This window comes from Haplochromis burtoni, unplaced genomic scaffold (genome assembly GCF_018398535.1).
Source record: "Haplochromis burtoni strain Fernald_Lab_line unplaced genomic scaffold, NCSU_Asbu1 Contig_59, whole genome shotgun sequence".
Lineage (NCBI taxonomy): Eukaryota > Metazoa > Chordata > Actinopteri > Cichliformes > Cichlidae > Haplochromis > Haplochromis burtoni.
In genome coordinates, this window is record NW_024582420.1 from 568,603 (window position 1) to 582,460 (window position 13,858).

Sequence of the window (13,858 nt, forward strand, 5' to 3'; positions counted from 1 at the left end):
GCCTGAAATCTTTACGGCATCATCATCCATGTAATGCCTCCTCATGAGCTCATTAAGGTGCGGTCTGCCCGCACGCAGCGCTGGTGCTGTCATAGCTCCGCAGTGTCCATCACAGTTTTTCCAGATGCTATATCACTGCACACATATGACAACACTTTTTACATTCTGAAGAAATCCTCCACTAAAGTCATCTTTTCACTTGCCCTTTATAGCGGTTTTATTTTACACTGTGGGCCACATCCAGCCCACTTTGACCTGAAGTGTGCAAGACTAATGAAACTCCTCTATCCTGTCAGTGTAAAGAAGCTTAAGGTCTCATTTAATCCCTGAAATATCTGAGCATAAGAAAAAGGAGTGCACTTTTAACAGTGTGCCTCGGTTATTTTAATTATAAAATTGTTTTTTTTAATAGATTTATTTATTTGTTTGCTTGTTTTTTTACTGTGGAGACATTTCTATGGTAGTTCATGGAAAAACATTTGCCATTTAATTGTTTATCTATTGCTTAATTACACTGGTGTTGCGTGAATGGCAGTGGAGGAGGTCTTCATCAGTAGGAAAAGCTATAGTTAAAAATCTCAGCCCTCCTTCACATTTTCCAAAACCTTCCAGTGGGCCAGATTGGAGTCTTTGGCATGCTGATTCTGGCCCCCGAGCCTTATGTTTGACACCCTTGCTTTATAAAATTGAGGTGTGGATTTGCAGGTGTTACATTAGATTGATTAACTGGAAATGGTTCAACTTTCTCTCTCCTATAGACTCACTCTTTTCCAAGCTGTAATCACTAAAAAGACTTTTAGAGGAGAAATCAGCTTAAAAAGAATCAACATAGCAATTAGTTCTGCAGTTTAATGCAACAGAACTAATAATGCATTTTTAATTGTTTTACATCCCGTCTGGTCTTTCTTTCATTCACTTCTTTTGCTTTGTGTCTCTGAAGTATTTAAAACTCATTCACTGGTGAAGACACAGTGTCTGTCTGCACCGCTAACAGCTGCCCTGGCTCTCTCTCCCTCTCCCCCTCTCTCTCTCACTGGACTTATGAGTGACAGCACATGTGCTGGGATACATGGGAGGCCTGCTTCTGAAATTCTAACTCCATGACTGTGAGACATACCCCAGCTATGGACAGGGTGGAGCTGTGAGAGACAGATGCTGGGAGAGGAAAAGGGGGATAGAGAGACAGTCTGAGAGAGGTTGGAGAGAAGGGAAGAGAGGGACGGGTTTCAGGGTTGGAGAGTCAGGCCTGTTTTGTTCAGGGGAGTCGCTCAGCAGCCCGGTTCTTTGTGTGGACCCTCAGATTTTTCAGTCATCAGAGATCTGTCTGTGCTGAGTTTCTGAGTGTAGGAATTGAGGATGGCGGTCCGGATGTTGATGGTGTGCGCGCTCGCTACGTTGGTTTGTCGGGTAAGAAAAAATCTTTGTCTCCTCATACCACCTGTTGACTGAGATGAACAAACTTTCATGATTTATTGGAGCTTTAGGCTACGTGTGTGTGTGTGTGTGTGTGTGTGTGTGTGTGTGTGTGTGTGTGTGTGTGTAGTTGATTAAAAAGGCAGCCAGTTTTAAAAACATCCAAACTGGTCGCACTGACTTATAGCAGTTTTGTAGCAGATGCTGAGAGGTGAATATTAAACTCAGTGCACAGGTGCCTGAGCTATTGGAGGGAGTACATGTGCTCCACTTTCTGCATGCTATAAAAATATCAGCGAGAAGTAACTGAACGCATGTATCAGACTGGCTGTGACCATGTGAATCTGTACGGATCTACACTGGGCCAGCTTCCAAGAACCTCTCTGCTTCCTGCTCGTGCTCTTGTTTAGAGGACGACCTTTAGCTGCTCTGCTCTTTAAATATACAGTTTATGTTTTTACCTGAAACGTGTCCTTGGCCAAGCAGTAACTCATTTTCATCAATAGACGCACCATTCACCGGCTCTGCAATCAGAGATCGGGCCTGATATAAACATTACATCCAAGTCTGAGGAGGATGATGGAGTGTTTTGAGGAACAGGAGACTCCAGATGTGTACAGAGGGCTCATGGCATCATTAGTAGCCCCTGTCAGCAGACACCATTATGAAATCTATAATGGAGGACAATGTAAACTGACTTATTGCCCACAGCCCTTCCAACCACCATCAGTCCTCTTCTCTGTTTGGAGTAGTAATGCAGCCCAGGTTTCGTGAGGGAAGTCTTGCCATGATGTTTTATAATTCACTATAAATGTGGCTGATCCTATAAAGCTATCAAAATGAACGGTTCGCATGTTTTCCGCCGGTTCCTCTGATCTGCTGCTCGGATCATTTGGGTATTTGGTAACTAATAATAATGAGATAATATACATTGTCTCTTTTGGTCACGCGTGTGATAAATCACTGACACCGGCTACAGAGGAAGCTATTTTGTCACAGGACATCAGTAACCATTTTATTTATAACTCTTCATATGCACATAAATAATCCTGTAAATGATTTGAAAGCTCAGTAAACACTGAAGTGACCTTTACAGTTCAGGATCCCAGTCCTCAGGTCTGATATCAGACAGCTGCTTAGGCTCTGTGTGTAGAGGGTGATAGGGGATCACATTGCTCCTTCAAACACTGGAGGTGTTACAAGTCCCAGAGTGAGAGTAATACATCCATATAATACAATATAACCTAAAAAAAAGCAATCATTTATGGCTCTTCTGAAAACTGTCTATTAGCACACATGGAGCAGCAGATTTATGATAGGTACAGTGGTCGGTGTCCAATGCTAAAATCATTCTTTCATGGTCTTCAGCTTATCCTTACCATGGTCACGGGGGGGCTGGAGCCTGTCCTATCTACCATAGCCGAGAGGCAGGGTACACCCTGGACTGGTTGCCAGTATGATGCAGGGCTAACACAGAGACACATTCGCACCAATGGCCAATTTAGAATGACCAGTAGCCCTAACCTCATGACTTTGGACTGTACTGTGTGAGTGAGTGAATTTGACTTTTGGTAGAATTTCCTTTGAGTTAAGTAGAAAGGTGCTATATAAGTATTGGTCCAATTACAACGTAAGCAATTGTTGTTCACATATGAGAACTTCCCAAATACCTGTTGCCTTATTTCGGATTTGATATATGTTGTGGTTTGCCATGCAGCTTCCAACGCTGGACCAAAGCCTTCATACGTGTCACAATCTCCTTATGTCACCAATCCAGTTCAGTAAAACGTTTAAGAAGATTGCAGATACAGATTTCTGTTCTGGCTGCCGCTTCCTGTGTAGACCTCTACACCAGCCCAGCATCCACTTCAAAACTCTAGGGAGTTGTTTCCTCATCAATCCCTAATTTTTATTTGTATCATACTTTTGGGGAGCGATGAGCTTGGAGTCTAGAAACTCTGAGTATATTATTCTTCTGCACTGCTGTAATGACTGATTTTTGATTGAGATTAGTTTAAATGCCCAAACACAATAGAAATGTACCGCATGAACCCTTCAACCAAAGCAAACAAGATGAAACTGATGCAAAGCCCATGTGTGGAGTAAACCGTTCCATAAACCAATCAGAAGAGAAGTACGTAAACAAATCAAACTGATTACTCTTTAGCTGCGTTCTCCCTGAGTATGTCTGCCTGTCTGTGCATAAAACCTATAAAAAGGGCTGTAAAAATGCAAATGTGTAATTGGACACACACTTCTGCCCTTTCCACAAATACCTGCTTCAAAGTTTAGGCAGTTTTCCGGAGACAGCTTGTTTTTAATACAAAATCTTTTAATACAAATCTTACAGCAGCGATTGAGCTGAACAGACATCCATCTTCTAGGACGAATGAGTCAAAGGTGTAAAATAAAAGGAAGGAAGGAGGACAAATGCATCTTGTATTCATTATTTTTGCTCATGCCAAACGGTTCTATTTTAGCGAGTCACCACGTGTATACAACAGACCGAATTAACACACATAGCATATAAACAACTTACCCCAAATCTTCAATCTGAATGAAAAAGAAATGTGTTCAAAGTAATCCCAGCCAGCGGTCCTAAGACGTTACAGATGGACACGCTGGGCAAATGCACAAACATTTTGGGCATTGTTTCTCTTCTGTGTACACTTCACAAGTGAAAGAAATTTGTCAAGGTCTCTGCTACATAAATAATCAGAGTAAAATTAATTGAACCATCAGCGGTTGTCAGGCCACTCCAAAGGCTTTCACTAGTGTCACCTGATAGCTTTCAGTTGTGTTTTAATTTTTCAGTAAGCTGTTTGAACTCGAGTGTTGGTGCCTGCTTTGGGTACGCTGTGGCGAAGAGAGGGCAACAGCCACAGCTGTTCCCAGATGCATATGTGATGCCATTTGTCCCGCTCTGTAATCCCCCCTTGCGGAAAGAGGAGTGCGTCGCATCTGGACCATGAAATCGGGTACAAATCAAGAGTGTGGAGCGGCTGGCCAGCTGGCGCTGAGGTCTCACTCATCGGAAACAATCAGTCAGAGGGTCTGAATCACAGGTCCTGCTGGGTGTGGATACCTGCAGGCTGTTTGCGCTAGCTAGAGTTTCAGAAAGAGCAAAGGGTACAAAATACAACTTCAATTTCATAAAAAAAAAGATTCAGCTAAGCAGTAAAGTCAATTTCCTTTTCTTTGTGTTGCCTCTTTCTTACAGACTGAGACGTGGAAAGCCGTGTGGTGACAGTTGGTAATTTAGAGGTCATACATATACTCACGCACCCTCAAGAATAACTCAGCAGCAGTGCTATGATGGGTTTCTACCATGGACCATTTGTATCCCTGGTGAAATCGTAAATTAACACATACAGAGATGTTAAAAGGACATCCAAATGACTTGGACGCATACAGCATTTCTTGAAAACTGCTGAGTAGTTTGTTAAATACTGTCATAACTTCTTTTTCATGAGAATTATTACTTTAAGTTTCCTTGTTTTGATGTTCCTGAATTTAGTGGCTGTTATATTGTGAATAATTCAAGCCCAAGACTTTTATCTTGCATAATGTTTTTTTATTCCTGGAAACTTTAAATTTCCACTAAGTAGGTTTTAATCACATATTTCCCAACAGTATAAGCTTACAGTGATGCTTCCACCTCCAGTGAGTCTAAGAGGTCTTGAGGATGAATAGACTGTTTTTGTTGTTTTATATATTCCAGTTAATAGAATTTGTACAATGCATTTTCTTTGCTAAAGGCCTCAAGGTGCTTTATATTAAAGGTAAAGACTGTGATCACACAACCCCCTATGAGCAAGGATTGGCAACAGTGGGAAGGAAAAACTCCCTTTTAACAGGAATAACCTCCTGCAGAACCAGGCTCAGGGAGGGGCAGCCATCTGCTGTGATTTTTTGGGGATGAGAGGAGGATCACGGGACAAAGACATGCTGTGGTCGAGCCTGAGATTATTAATAACTAATGATTAAATGCAGAGTGGTTCCTAGCAGCCTGGACCTGATGCAGCATAACTCAGGGAGGATTCTTGGTCATCTGATCGAGCCTTAACTATAAGCTTTATCAGAGTGGAAAGGTTTAAGTCTAATCTTAAAAGTAGAGAGGGTGTCTGTTTCCTGAATCTCCTGAATCCAACCTGGGAGCTGGGTCCACGGCTAAAAGCGCTGCCTCCTATTCTACTTTTATCTTAGGAACCACAAGTAAGCCTGCAGTCTGAGTGTGAAGTTCTGTGTGGATGATTGTAAAGTGGCCAGTACAATAATTGTACTGGCCACTTTAATATAACCCAACACTTCACAGATCACGTTGTTTAATTTTATTATTTAGTAACTCCATGCTTATTTTTGCCCCTAACAAATCTACTTTTAGCTGAATTTTACAGCCTTGCATTGCATTCCTAAAGCTCAGACATCTGTTCTAAGGGGGAGGCACACTTGTGCCACCATAAATAGGGTATATATGCCCATGTCAGGCAATCATGACTTAGCAAAGAGTGGAGCTGTGGGATCAGTACTGCTGGTGGCTGAGCGGTCGAGAGTCTGTGCGGAGAGGTCCGGTAACAGAAGTGACCTGAGGGACACCTGTGTGACCTCTAGCCTGCGGCCGGGGGGACTCCCTGGTATGCTGCAGGCATGGCTTCTCAAACACTCAGTGTTTTCTAGAGCTATTTGTGCGACTGTTACACAAATGCACACAGAAAGAAGATACTCAGGCTGATAGAGATTTGGTGCAAGGATAAACAGAGGTGCTGACTTCACTACAGACATGGTGAATTGTCAGGGACAAGACTTCATCAATATAATGTCATTTTAAATACTACAAAGCCTTACTTTTGCTTTTAATCTCTCCCTGTTATCCTTCACTATTTTACACCTTGTAACTTGTGTCTCTACTTTACAGAATATTTCAGATGGCTCCCATATTGTGTGAAAAAAACATTGTTTTGCAACCTGTGGCATACATTTCCATTGCCTTTTTTGTAACAGGCATGCCTTGCAGACAGTGGTTCATGTCCAACAAATAATGCATTTGTAACAGTAACAGTACTTGGAAGGTGGACAGCTCAGAGGGCTCTGTGAAGTAATGTCTCAGATTGAGTGCATTTGCAGGGTTGACAATAGTGGCAGTAGTTTTACAGTAATCGCCTCATGATGAATTGCTGGTATGCATGCCTGACATTGTGTTTGGATGGAACAGATATGTGTCTGCGTGTCTTTTCTTTTAATACTAAGTAAGTATTAAAGTAATTTAAGAAAGTTCGTTTTTACTGCAAATTACATCACTTAGAAAACATTATGTGCAACAGAAAACCTAATAGATTTTCCCCCAGTGGAACTTACCACATGCAGCATAACACATATCCATCTCTTGCTTCACAGTATTTCAGTACTCTTCACAGTGTGATGGTATGCTTTTTTCTCCGAAGCCGGCATCAGTGAGTTAGAGTCAAACTTTCTCGAACCTGTTAAAGACTCCTTAGAGTGCTTAATGGTTCTTGCTGTGAAGGCACGTCGTCCCCAAACGAGGCGTCCGTGGTCCTGTGAGGGTCCGAGGTGAAAGGCCAAACTGTAAAAGTATCTGGGAAAAGCCTCTAAAAACAGTTAATCTGTGTGTGGTGTCGTCGCTCAGCCTGTCAGGAGAGGCACTCGCCGGTCTAATTGGTAACACGACACTTTGGTGCTGCCGCATTTCGGTCTGGTAAAAGCATTTTAACAGTGCTGATGGAGACACTGTCTTCCAAAACACAGCCTCATCTTAAGTTGAAGCAATGGGACAAGTCAGTGATTCAGAGTGTTTAAAAAGAGAAACAAAGAAAGAAAAAGTTAAATGTCGATTTGTTATCAGGGGTTCATGTTTGAAAACCTCTTGTTGCTGATGTTGTGTTTTCTTCACCATGGAAATAACCCCATCATCATCCACTTTAACTGTCTTCTCTGATTTGTCCGGCGTTTTTGTGTTGCTGAGCTTCTGAGTGCATTCATTTTTTTAAAAGAATGAATCTGTCGCTTTTTCTATAGATTTGTTTTTGGGGTTTTTTTTGTTGTGGTTGGGTTGTTTTTTTTAGCCTATGACATGCGTTACTTACACATCTCATCTATGGGCCTCATATTTTAAAATTTAAGATAAGATAAGATAAGATAGAACTTTATTAATCCCTCGGGTGGGTTCCTCTGGGAAATTCGACTTCCAAAAAAAGCACAGCAACGACCGAAGTTACAGTTACAGAAGTGTTATATATATATATATATATATACACACACATATTCCAAGCCTCTGATAGAGAAATGGAAGATACGGTATTAAAATGGCTGTAAGTCCTACTCATTTACATCATGGGCCACCTACACCCAACTTAGATCTTCAGTGGGTCGGCCCACTGACACGCCCCTTTCTGTCAGTCAAGAAGCTTAACTAACATACTAACTGTACTTCTAATACTATAGGTATTTAAGTAACTAAAAAGTTTACCTTAATTACTTTGGTTTAGTGTAAAAGGCCATGGAGAAGATTTTTATCAGCTGGAAAAGTTGTAAAACTTTAAACGTTAAAAGTTCAGTTAAAAGTCCTCCTTCACATTTTCCACTGCTATCCAGCAGGCCAGATTGGAGTCTTTGGCAGGACAATTTTGGCCCTTAGGCCTTATCTTTGATAACCCTCTCCTACACAGTTACTAAGTTCATTCATCTGGTCGAGGCTTTTCTTTGTGGCGTTTGCATGCTCTTCCTGAGAGTGCATTCTCTTCAGTTTTTGCATTTAAGCGGAAGAAAGTGGATGGTTGATGAATAAATTTAAACCTCTTGAATCAAAGCTGGAAGTCTCCACTTCAATCACATATTTCTTGCTTTATTTAAAATATACTGGGTTTGCACGCAGACCACCACCATAGTGGAGTGTTAGAGAAAAGTAAGCAGGTTCCTGACAGAGGAAAAGCTACAAAAATCCTTTCTTTGTCCAACAAACCTGTTTTCAGTCTTTTAAATAAAGCAGACGAGATGAGCTCTGCAAAGTTTTTCAGTTGCATGAACTTGCATTGTTACTGACTTCACTGCAACTGGCTGTGTGTGCATTCTTAAATGTGACCAATTCGGACAAAATTAGAAAGTTCTGTATTTGGAGAGGAGGGGAGCAACTGTGATGCAGCTGTTGTTGATTTTAAGATTAACCAACAATGCAGTATGTGTGCTATGCCTGTAGAAGTTTGTGAGTTCATATATCGGAAGTCTTTAGTATGAAAGGAGATAACTATCAAAGCGATTTGGTGTGGGTGACACGCACTGCTGGAATCTGAGTGTAAACATCTTTGCCAGTGTGTAGATGTTGATGGCTACGAAAAGTTAAATAGGTATCCAGGCGTTGGGAATATAGAACGGTCTAAGATTAGCCTGCCCTCTGACTCGACCTGCAGATGCCAGCAGTGGCTGCCATTCCTCCATTCACTGTCCCAGCAGCATACCAGAGGATCAGTATAGCAGATCACTCACCCTAGAGACAGGATGGGCTCACAGCCCGTTTAAAAAATATTCACAATTTTCTTTATCCATTACTCAGCATATTTACACACCCTATAAAACTTTCATGAAATAGGTTAACAATTAATAGTTAGACATGTACTGCATGTGTGTAAATGCAAAGAGAGATATATGAGAAAGCCTTTTGCATAGCTGATAGATCTGCATTTATTTCTGGTCTTGTGGGTCGAGTCTCTGAGCTCTTAAACATATGAGGAGTAATCCTGAGAACAGTCAAATCCCAGAGAGAAGCAGGAAGCAACTTACGGAAATGTGTATATAAGCTTATGCGGGGGTGGGTGTTTGGTCTCTGCACATGCATGTATGTCAGTCTCTATGTGTGTGCATATATGAGTGTATATGAGCGTGTCTGTGGAATGCCTACAGCCGAACAGATCCGTAAGGTGACCCCAAACTCCCAGTCAGGTGCAGAGCTGAGCATAAAGGGGAATTTGTGAGTGTGAGCAGGAATGCGGGTGGGAAAGCACAGGATCTAAATCCATAGTCGACAGCTGTTGTGTGAGTGGGCTGCTCGCATGTAATGTGTGTGTGGGTGTTTTGGGGCGTACACAATCAGGACGAGCAATGTGCTGAAGGAGAGCCTGTGAAATGAGCAGGACTGTTTTTGTTTCCTCTTCCTGAGATGAATTTGCACCCAGATCAAAGGACGATGACATGTTAGTGGGTGTAACCTGAATCTGCGGCCCTGCTCCCCTTCAGCCCCCAGACAATCCCACAAACTCCACATCACAGATGGCCTCGGCTCTACGCTGCCATTCCATCAGGCCACAGGGAGCGTTAGAGCTCTGAGGAAGACTCTCAACATTGATTTAAACAGCTGCAAATGTAATGATATAATGTGTGTATTCCATGAAGGTGACTTACATGTGATCTCACTGACTGCTGCACATTATAACTCCATTACAGCTCAGTAGTAGGAAGCAGTGCGTGTCTGTGTGTGTGTGTGGTTAATGTCTAACTTCATTTTCCAGTGAGTTTCATGCTGTAATTTTTTTTCCTCCTCCAGGTGTGGAGCTCTGCAGAACCTCACCATAGTGAGAAAGAGTTGCATCCTCAGGTCCTTCACCCATGGAGAAGTCGAGGCAAAGGGCTGATCAGAGTAAAGAGGGACTGGATCATTCCTCCAATTAGAGTGTCAGAGAATAGCAAGCAGATTCCTGAAGACCTTGTCCAGGTAAATGCCAAATTAAAACTTTTCACATCGATTCATCACTGCATTCGTCTTCTTCTTTTTCTTCTTCATCTTCTCTCATGGGTCGCCAGGTCTGTGGTTTTCATGCAAAATCAAGCACCAGACCGCTTTTCAGGTTTTTGTTACAGGCCTATTTGGCATGGTCATTAATAAATATAAATCCATATTCCATATAAAAAAAATCTATTTTTACTAATTATACACTGAATATAAAACATCCAGGTAGTAACCATGGTGGCATCACACATTGGGTGGTAAAGTCCAGTTCAATAAGGAGAGAGCATTTGAAGAACTGAACATGATTTGTGATTTATTGAAATATAAAGTCTGAGTAATAAACTTTTTAATGATCAGAAGTGAACATAGCAAAGCAGTGCCATGTTAGGAAGTAGACCAGAACCCTCCAGAGTCCAGACACTGGTGTTAGCAGAGGCGAAGCAGGTGGAGATTTGAACGAGAATCTCTATCTGGCACGGAAGCGGTGGATTGGGGGAGGATGGGGGTTGCACGGATGAGAGTGAGGTTTAAAGCACATGGGACTGAGGCTGATTGGCTTGCAAAAGGCAGACAAGAAAAGGATTGGGCCAGGGTGATGACGACACCGTGGGAAAAGCAGGGGGGGAGTAAAAAAGAGACTAGGAGCCCCCACCACATCCAGCAATGCAATGCAGATGAGGGAATACAGAGCTTCTTGACTGAATTTATATATGAGCTTCATTCATGAAGACATTTGCTTATTGTTTTGAAACCAGGCATAATGACATCTGAGAAACTGAGGGGCACTGCACACTCATAGGCTTTGCACAGATTTCCCAACAAGGTGCTAACTTTTGCAGGTGCAGTAAATAAAGAGTTTGGTGACTTCCTTCTAAAGACTAAGTCCACGCTAATTGTGTTAATTAGTGAGGACTGAATCCTATTAAGTTGATTTCTTTAATATTGAACAACACTGACTGTAAATTTCATTCAAACATATTACAGACAACATACAGCCGTTGTTGCAGACTTCCCATGACCTAAATGTACAAATCATACCTTACACTGAGAAATAGCCATTTTATAGAAAAATTATTACATAAAAAAAAATACAAACTTGTTGTATTGATTAGTCTCACAGCCCTAATTGTCCACAAAGTGACTCATTTGAAGTTTTTGATGATCATCAGCTTTCTCTAATCTTTCTCTCCAGATCAAATCTGACAAAATCTTCACCGGTGAGGTAATCTACAAGTTAGAGGGACAGGGGGTTGACCAGGAGCCCAAGAACCTGTTTGAGATTGATGACAAGACAGGGGTGATCAGGAGCAAGCAGCCACTGGACAGAGAGAAGTACAGCAACTTCACGGTAAGACTGCGTTTATGGGAGTTAAGTTTTAAAGCACAGGTCGCCAGAAGTGCTCACTTACACAAGCTACAACGTGCTGTTTAAGAGCTCCCGTGTGTTCCAGAGCGTGTTTCTGCCTTAAAGCAGACAGGAAAAAGCAAAACAAAGCAAAGCCAGAGGTCAGCTTTCCAGGGATCTTTATGAGCATCTCGGGAAGGACTTCTGAATGTTTGAGATCATATGACTTGTGATGTAACCCTGACCCAAACATCCTGCTCTTTTCTTTCTGCCAACACATGTTGTGTTCAGATAATGTAAAAGTCTAAAGACACCTTGAGGGAATTGCTGGATATGGAAGATTGTTTCTGCCACTGGAAAAAAAACAACCATGTATAAGTCAAAATTTAAAACTTCTGAGAAAATAAGTTCAATTCAAGTTCAATTTTCAACTTAGCTCTGCCGATCATGCTTCCATAGTTGGATGTTTGTGGCAAACACAGTGATATTTGATTCTAACACATTTTCTGTTGTATTTGTATTGTGTGTGTGTGTGTGTGTGTGTAGCTTAAAGCCTTCGCGTTGTCCCCCAGTGGAGAGCGACTGGAGAATCCGACCACCATAGAGATATTAGTGCTGGATCAGAATGACAATAGACCTGTCTTCATTGAGAGGCCGTTTGTGGGCACTGTCTCTGAGTTCTCAGTCCCAGGTACACACATATATGACCCATTTAGACAATAACAAGCAAACTATTTTTTCACCTAATAGTTCATTTTAAAGGCACGGCGTTTTGTAACGTTGGACATTTTCTCAATGAAGTCCTGCAGTCTCAGCACCAACGCCACACATCCGTGATCCACTCTGATGGATCTTTTGAGGGACTTTATGAGATCTGTCCCGCTGACCTGAGCTCTCAATCATTCACGACAGGCACATCAGTAATGACAGTGACAGCCACAGATGCAGACGACCCAATGACAGAAAACGCTGTTCTGAGCTACTCCATCATTGACCAGGAGAGCATTCCTCCCAACGCCATTACCAAGATCATGTTTGGCATCAACAACAAGACAGGTGCCATATACACAAGAGATGTAGGCCTGGACAGAGAGGTAAACAGGAGGAGGGCTTTTGCAGAGCATCATAATGCTTTTATTTCACTAACGTGCTGTATTGCGTCCCGTAGGTGGTGAAAGAATTCAGGTTAAAACTACAGGTGGCTGATATGGGGGGCATGGGACTAACAAGTGAAGGTGTGGCAATCATACATGTTTCTGACATCAACAACCACGCACCGCAGTTCAGCCCTGACTCAGTAAGTCTCAGAAGTCTCAGGAAAATACTTTCCGTAATTTTAGGATCTAACCTGTCACTTCAATTTGTTATCACGATCGGTGATTTCTTTTCTGTTTGCGGCGCGTGTAGTACAACATGACAGCGGTGGAGAACAGGAACGACTACGAGCTCGGACGAGTGAATGTGACAGACAGAGACGATACTGGAACGAAAAACTGGAAGGCCAGATACTTCATTTCAAATGACTACAGAGGAAACTTTGCTGTCCGTACTGATCCCATCACCAACCAGGGGGTCCTCACAGTGGTGAAGGTAAAGCCGGGGAGGGGGAGGGAATGTTTCCAAAGCATTCACAGAAACAGGGACAACAATGTGGTTCTTTATTAAATATTGAACATTATTAAACAGGTAAAAGTTGGGGACTTACATAAATTTGATAATTTAATCATTAATAATTTATACCGCAATAGCTGTAATAGAATAGAAAAATAGCAATAATAGAAAAAAATGACATGACAAGACAAGAAGATCTTTCTGGTGTCCAGGATTGTTGTAAATCGCATGCTTTTTTTTTTTTCAAACTTTATTGAAATTATAAAGCGAACAGTCAGTCATTCCAGTTCAGTTTGTACAGTAGACATACAAGGCAAATAAGAGTAACAATATACAGTACAATGAAATAAGAAGGATAAATAAATAAAGGAGAAAAAAAAAGAAAAGAAAAAAAAGGGGGGGGGATGTGACAGACTTCATAACAACTTTGTACTTGAAAGTTGTGACAGCTCATTCGTTAAACATTTCTGAATGAATTTCAATCAATGATAAACCTTTTTTATTGGAAGTTAATTTAAGAGAGTTAAAGTAATATTCAATTTCAATCAAAAACAAATTAAATGATGGGGTTGAGTCTTGAAATTTACATTTATGTATGTGGAATTTCCCTAATAAGATATAAAGATTGACAATGGCACATATTTTTTTTCTTTAGTTTCAAAATAAGTGATAATGTTCTTCCCTTCAATTTTGATTTCGTATGTTGTCTTGCACAGTATATAATTTTCAAGCTCTCTCCAAAATGTAGCACTATA

The 13,858-nt window shown here is 41.5% G+C and overlaps 1 protein-coding gene across 1 annotated transcript in view; it reads left to right on the forward strand.

Moving 5' to 3' along the window:
- The first annotated feature begins 1,164 nt into the window (after nt 1-1,164).
- cdh15 (cadherin 15, type 1, M-cadherin (myotubule)) overlaps nt 1,165-13,858 on the forward strand; it is a 23,864-nt gene continuing 11,170 nt past the window's right edge. Inside the window, exons 1-7 of the mRNA XM_005937186.2 lie at nt 1,165-1,407; nt 9,965-10,132; nt 11,340-11,495; nt 12,039-12,183; nt 12,405-12,586; nt 12,661-12,789; nt 12,900-13,082. Coding sequence (XP_005937248.1) covers nt 1,357-1,407; nt 9,965-10,132; nt 11,340-11,495; nt 12,039-12,183; nt 12,405-12,586; nt 12,661-12,789; nt 12,900-13,082 — 1,014 coding nt within the window. The 5' untranslated portion in view covers nt 1,165-1,356. The remainder of the gene's footprint in view (nt 1,408-9,964; nt 10,133-11,339; nt 11,496-12,038; nt 12,184-12,404; nt 12,587-12,660; nt 12,790-12,899; nt 13,083-13,858) is intronic.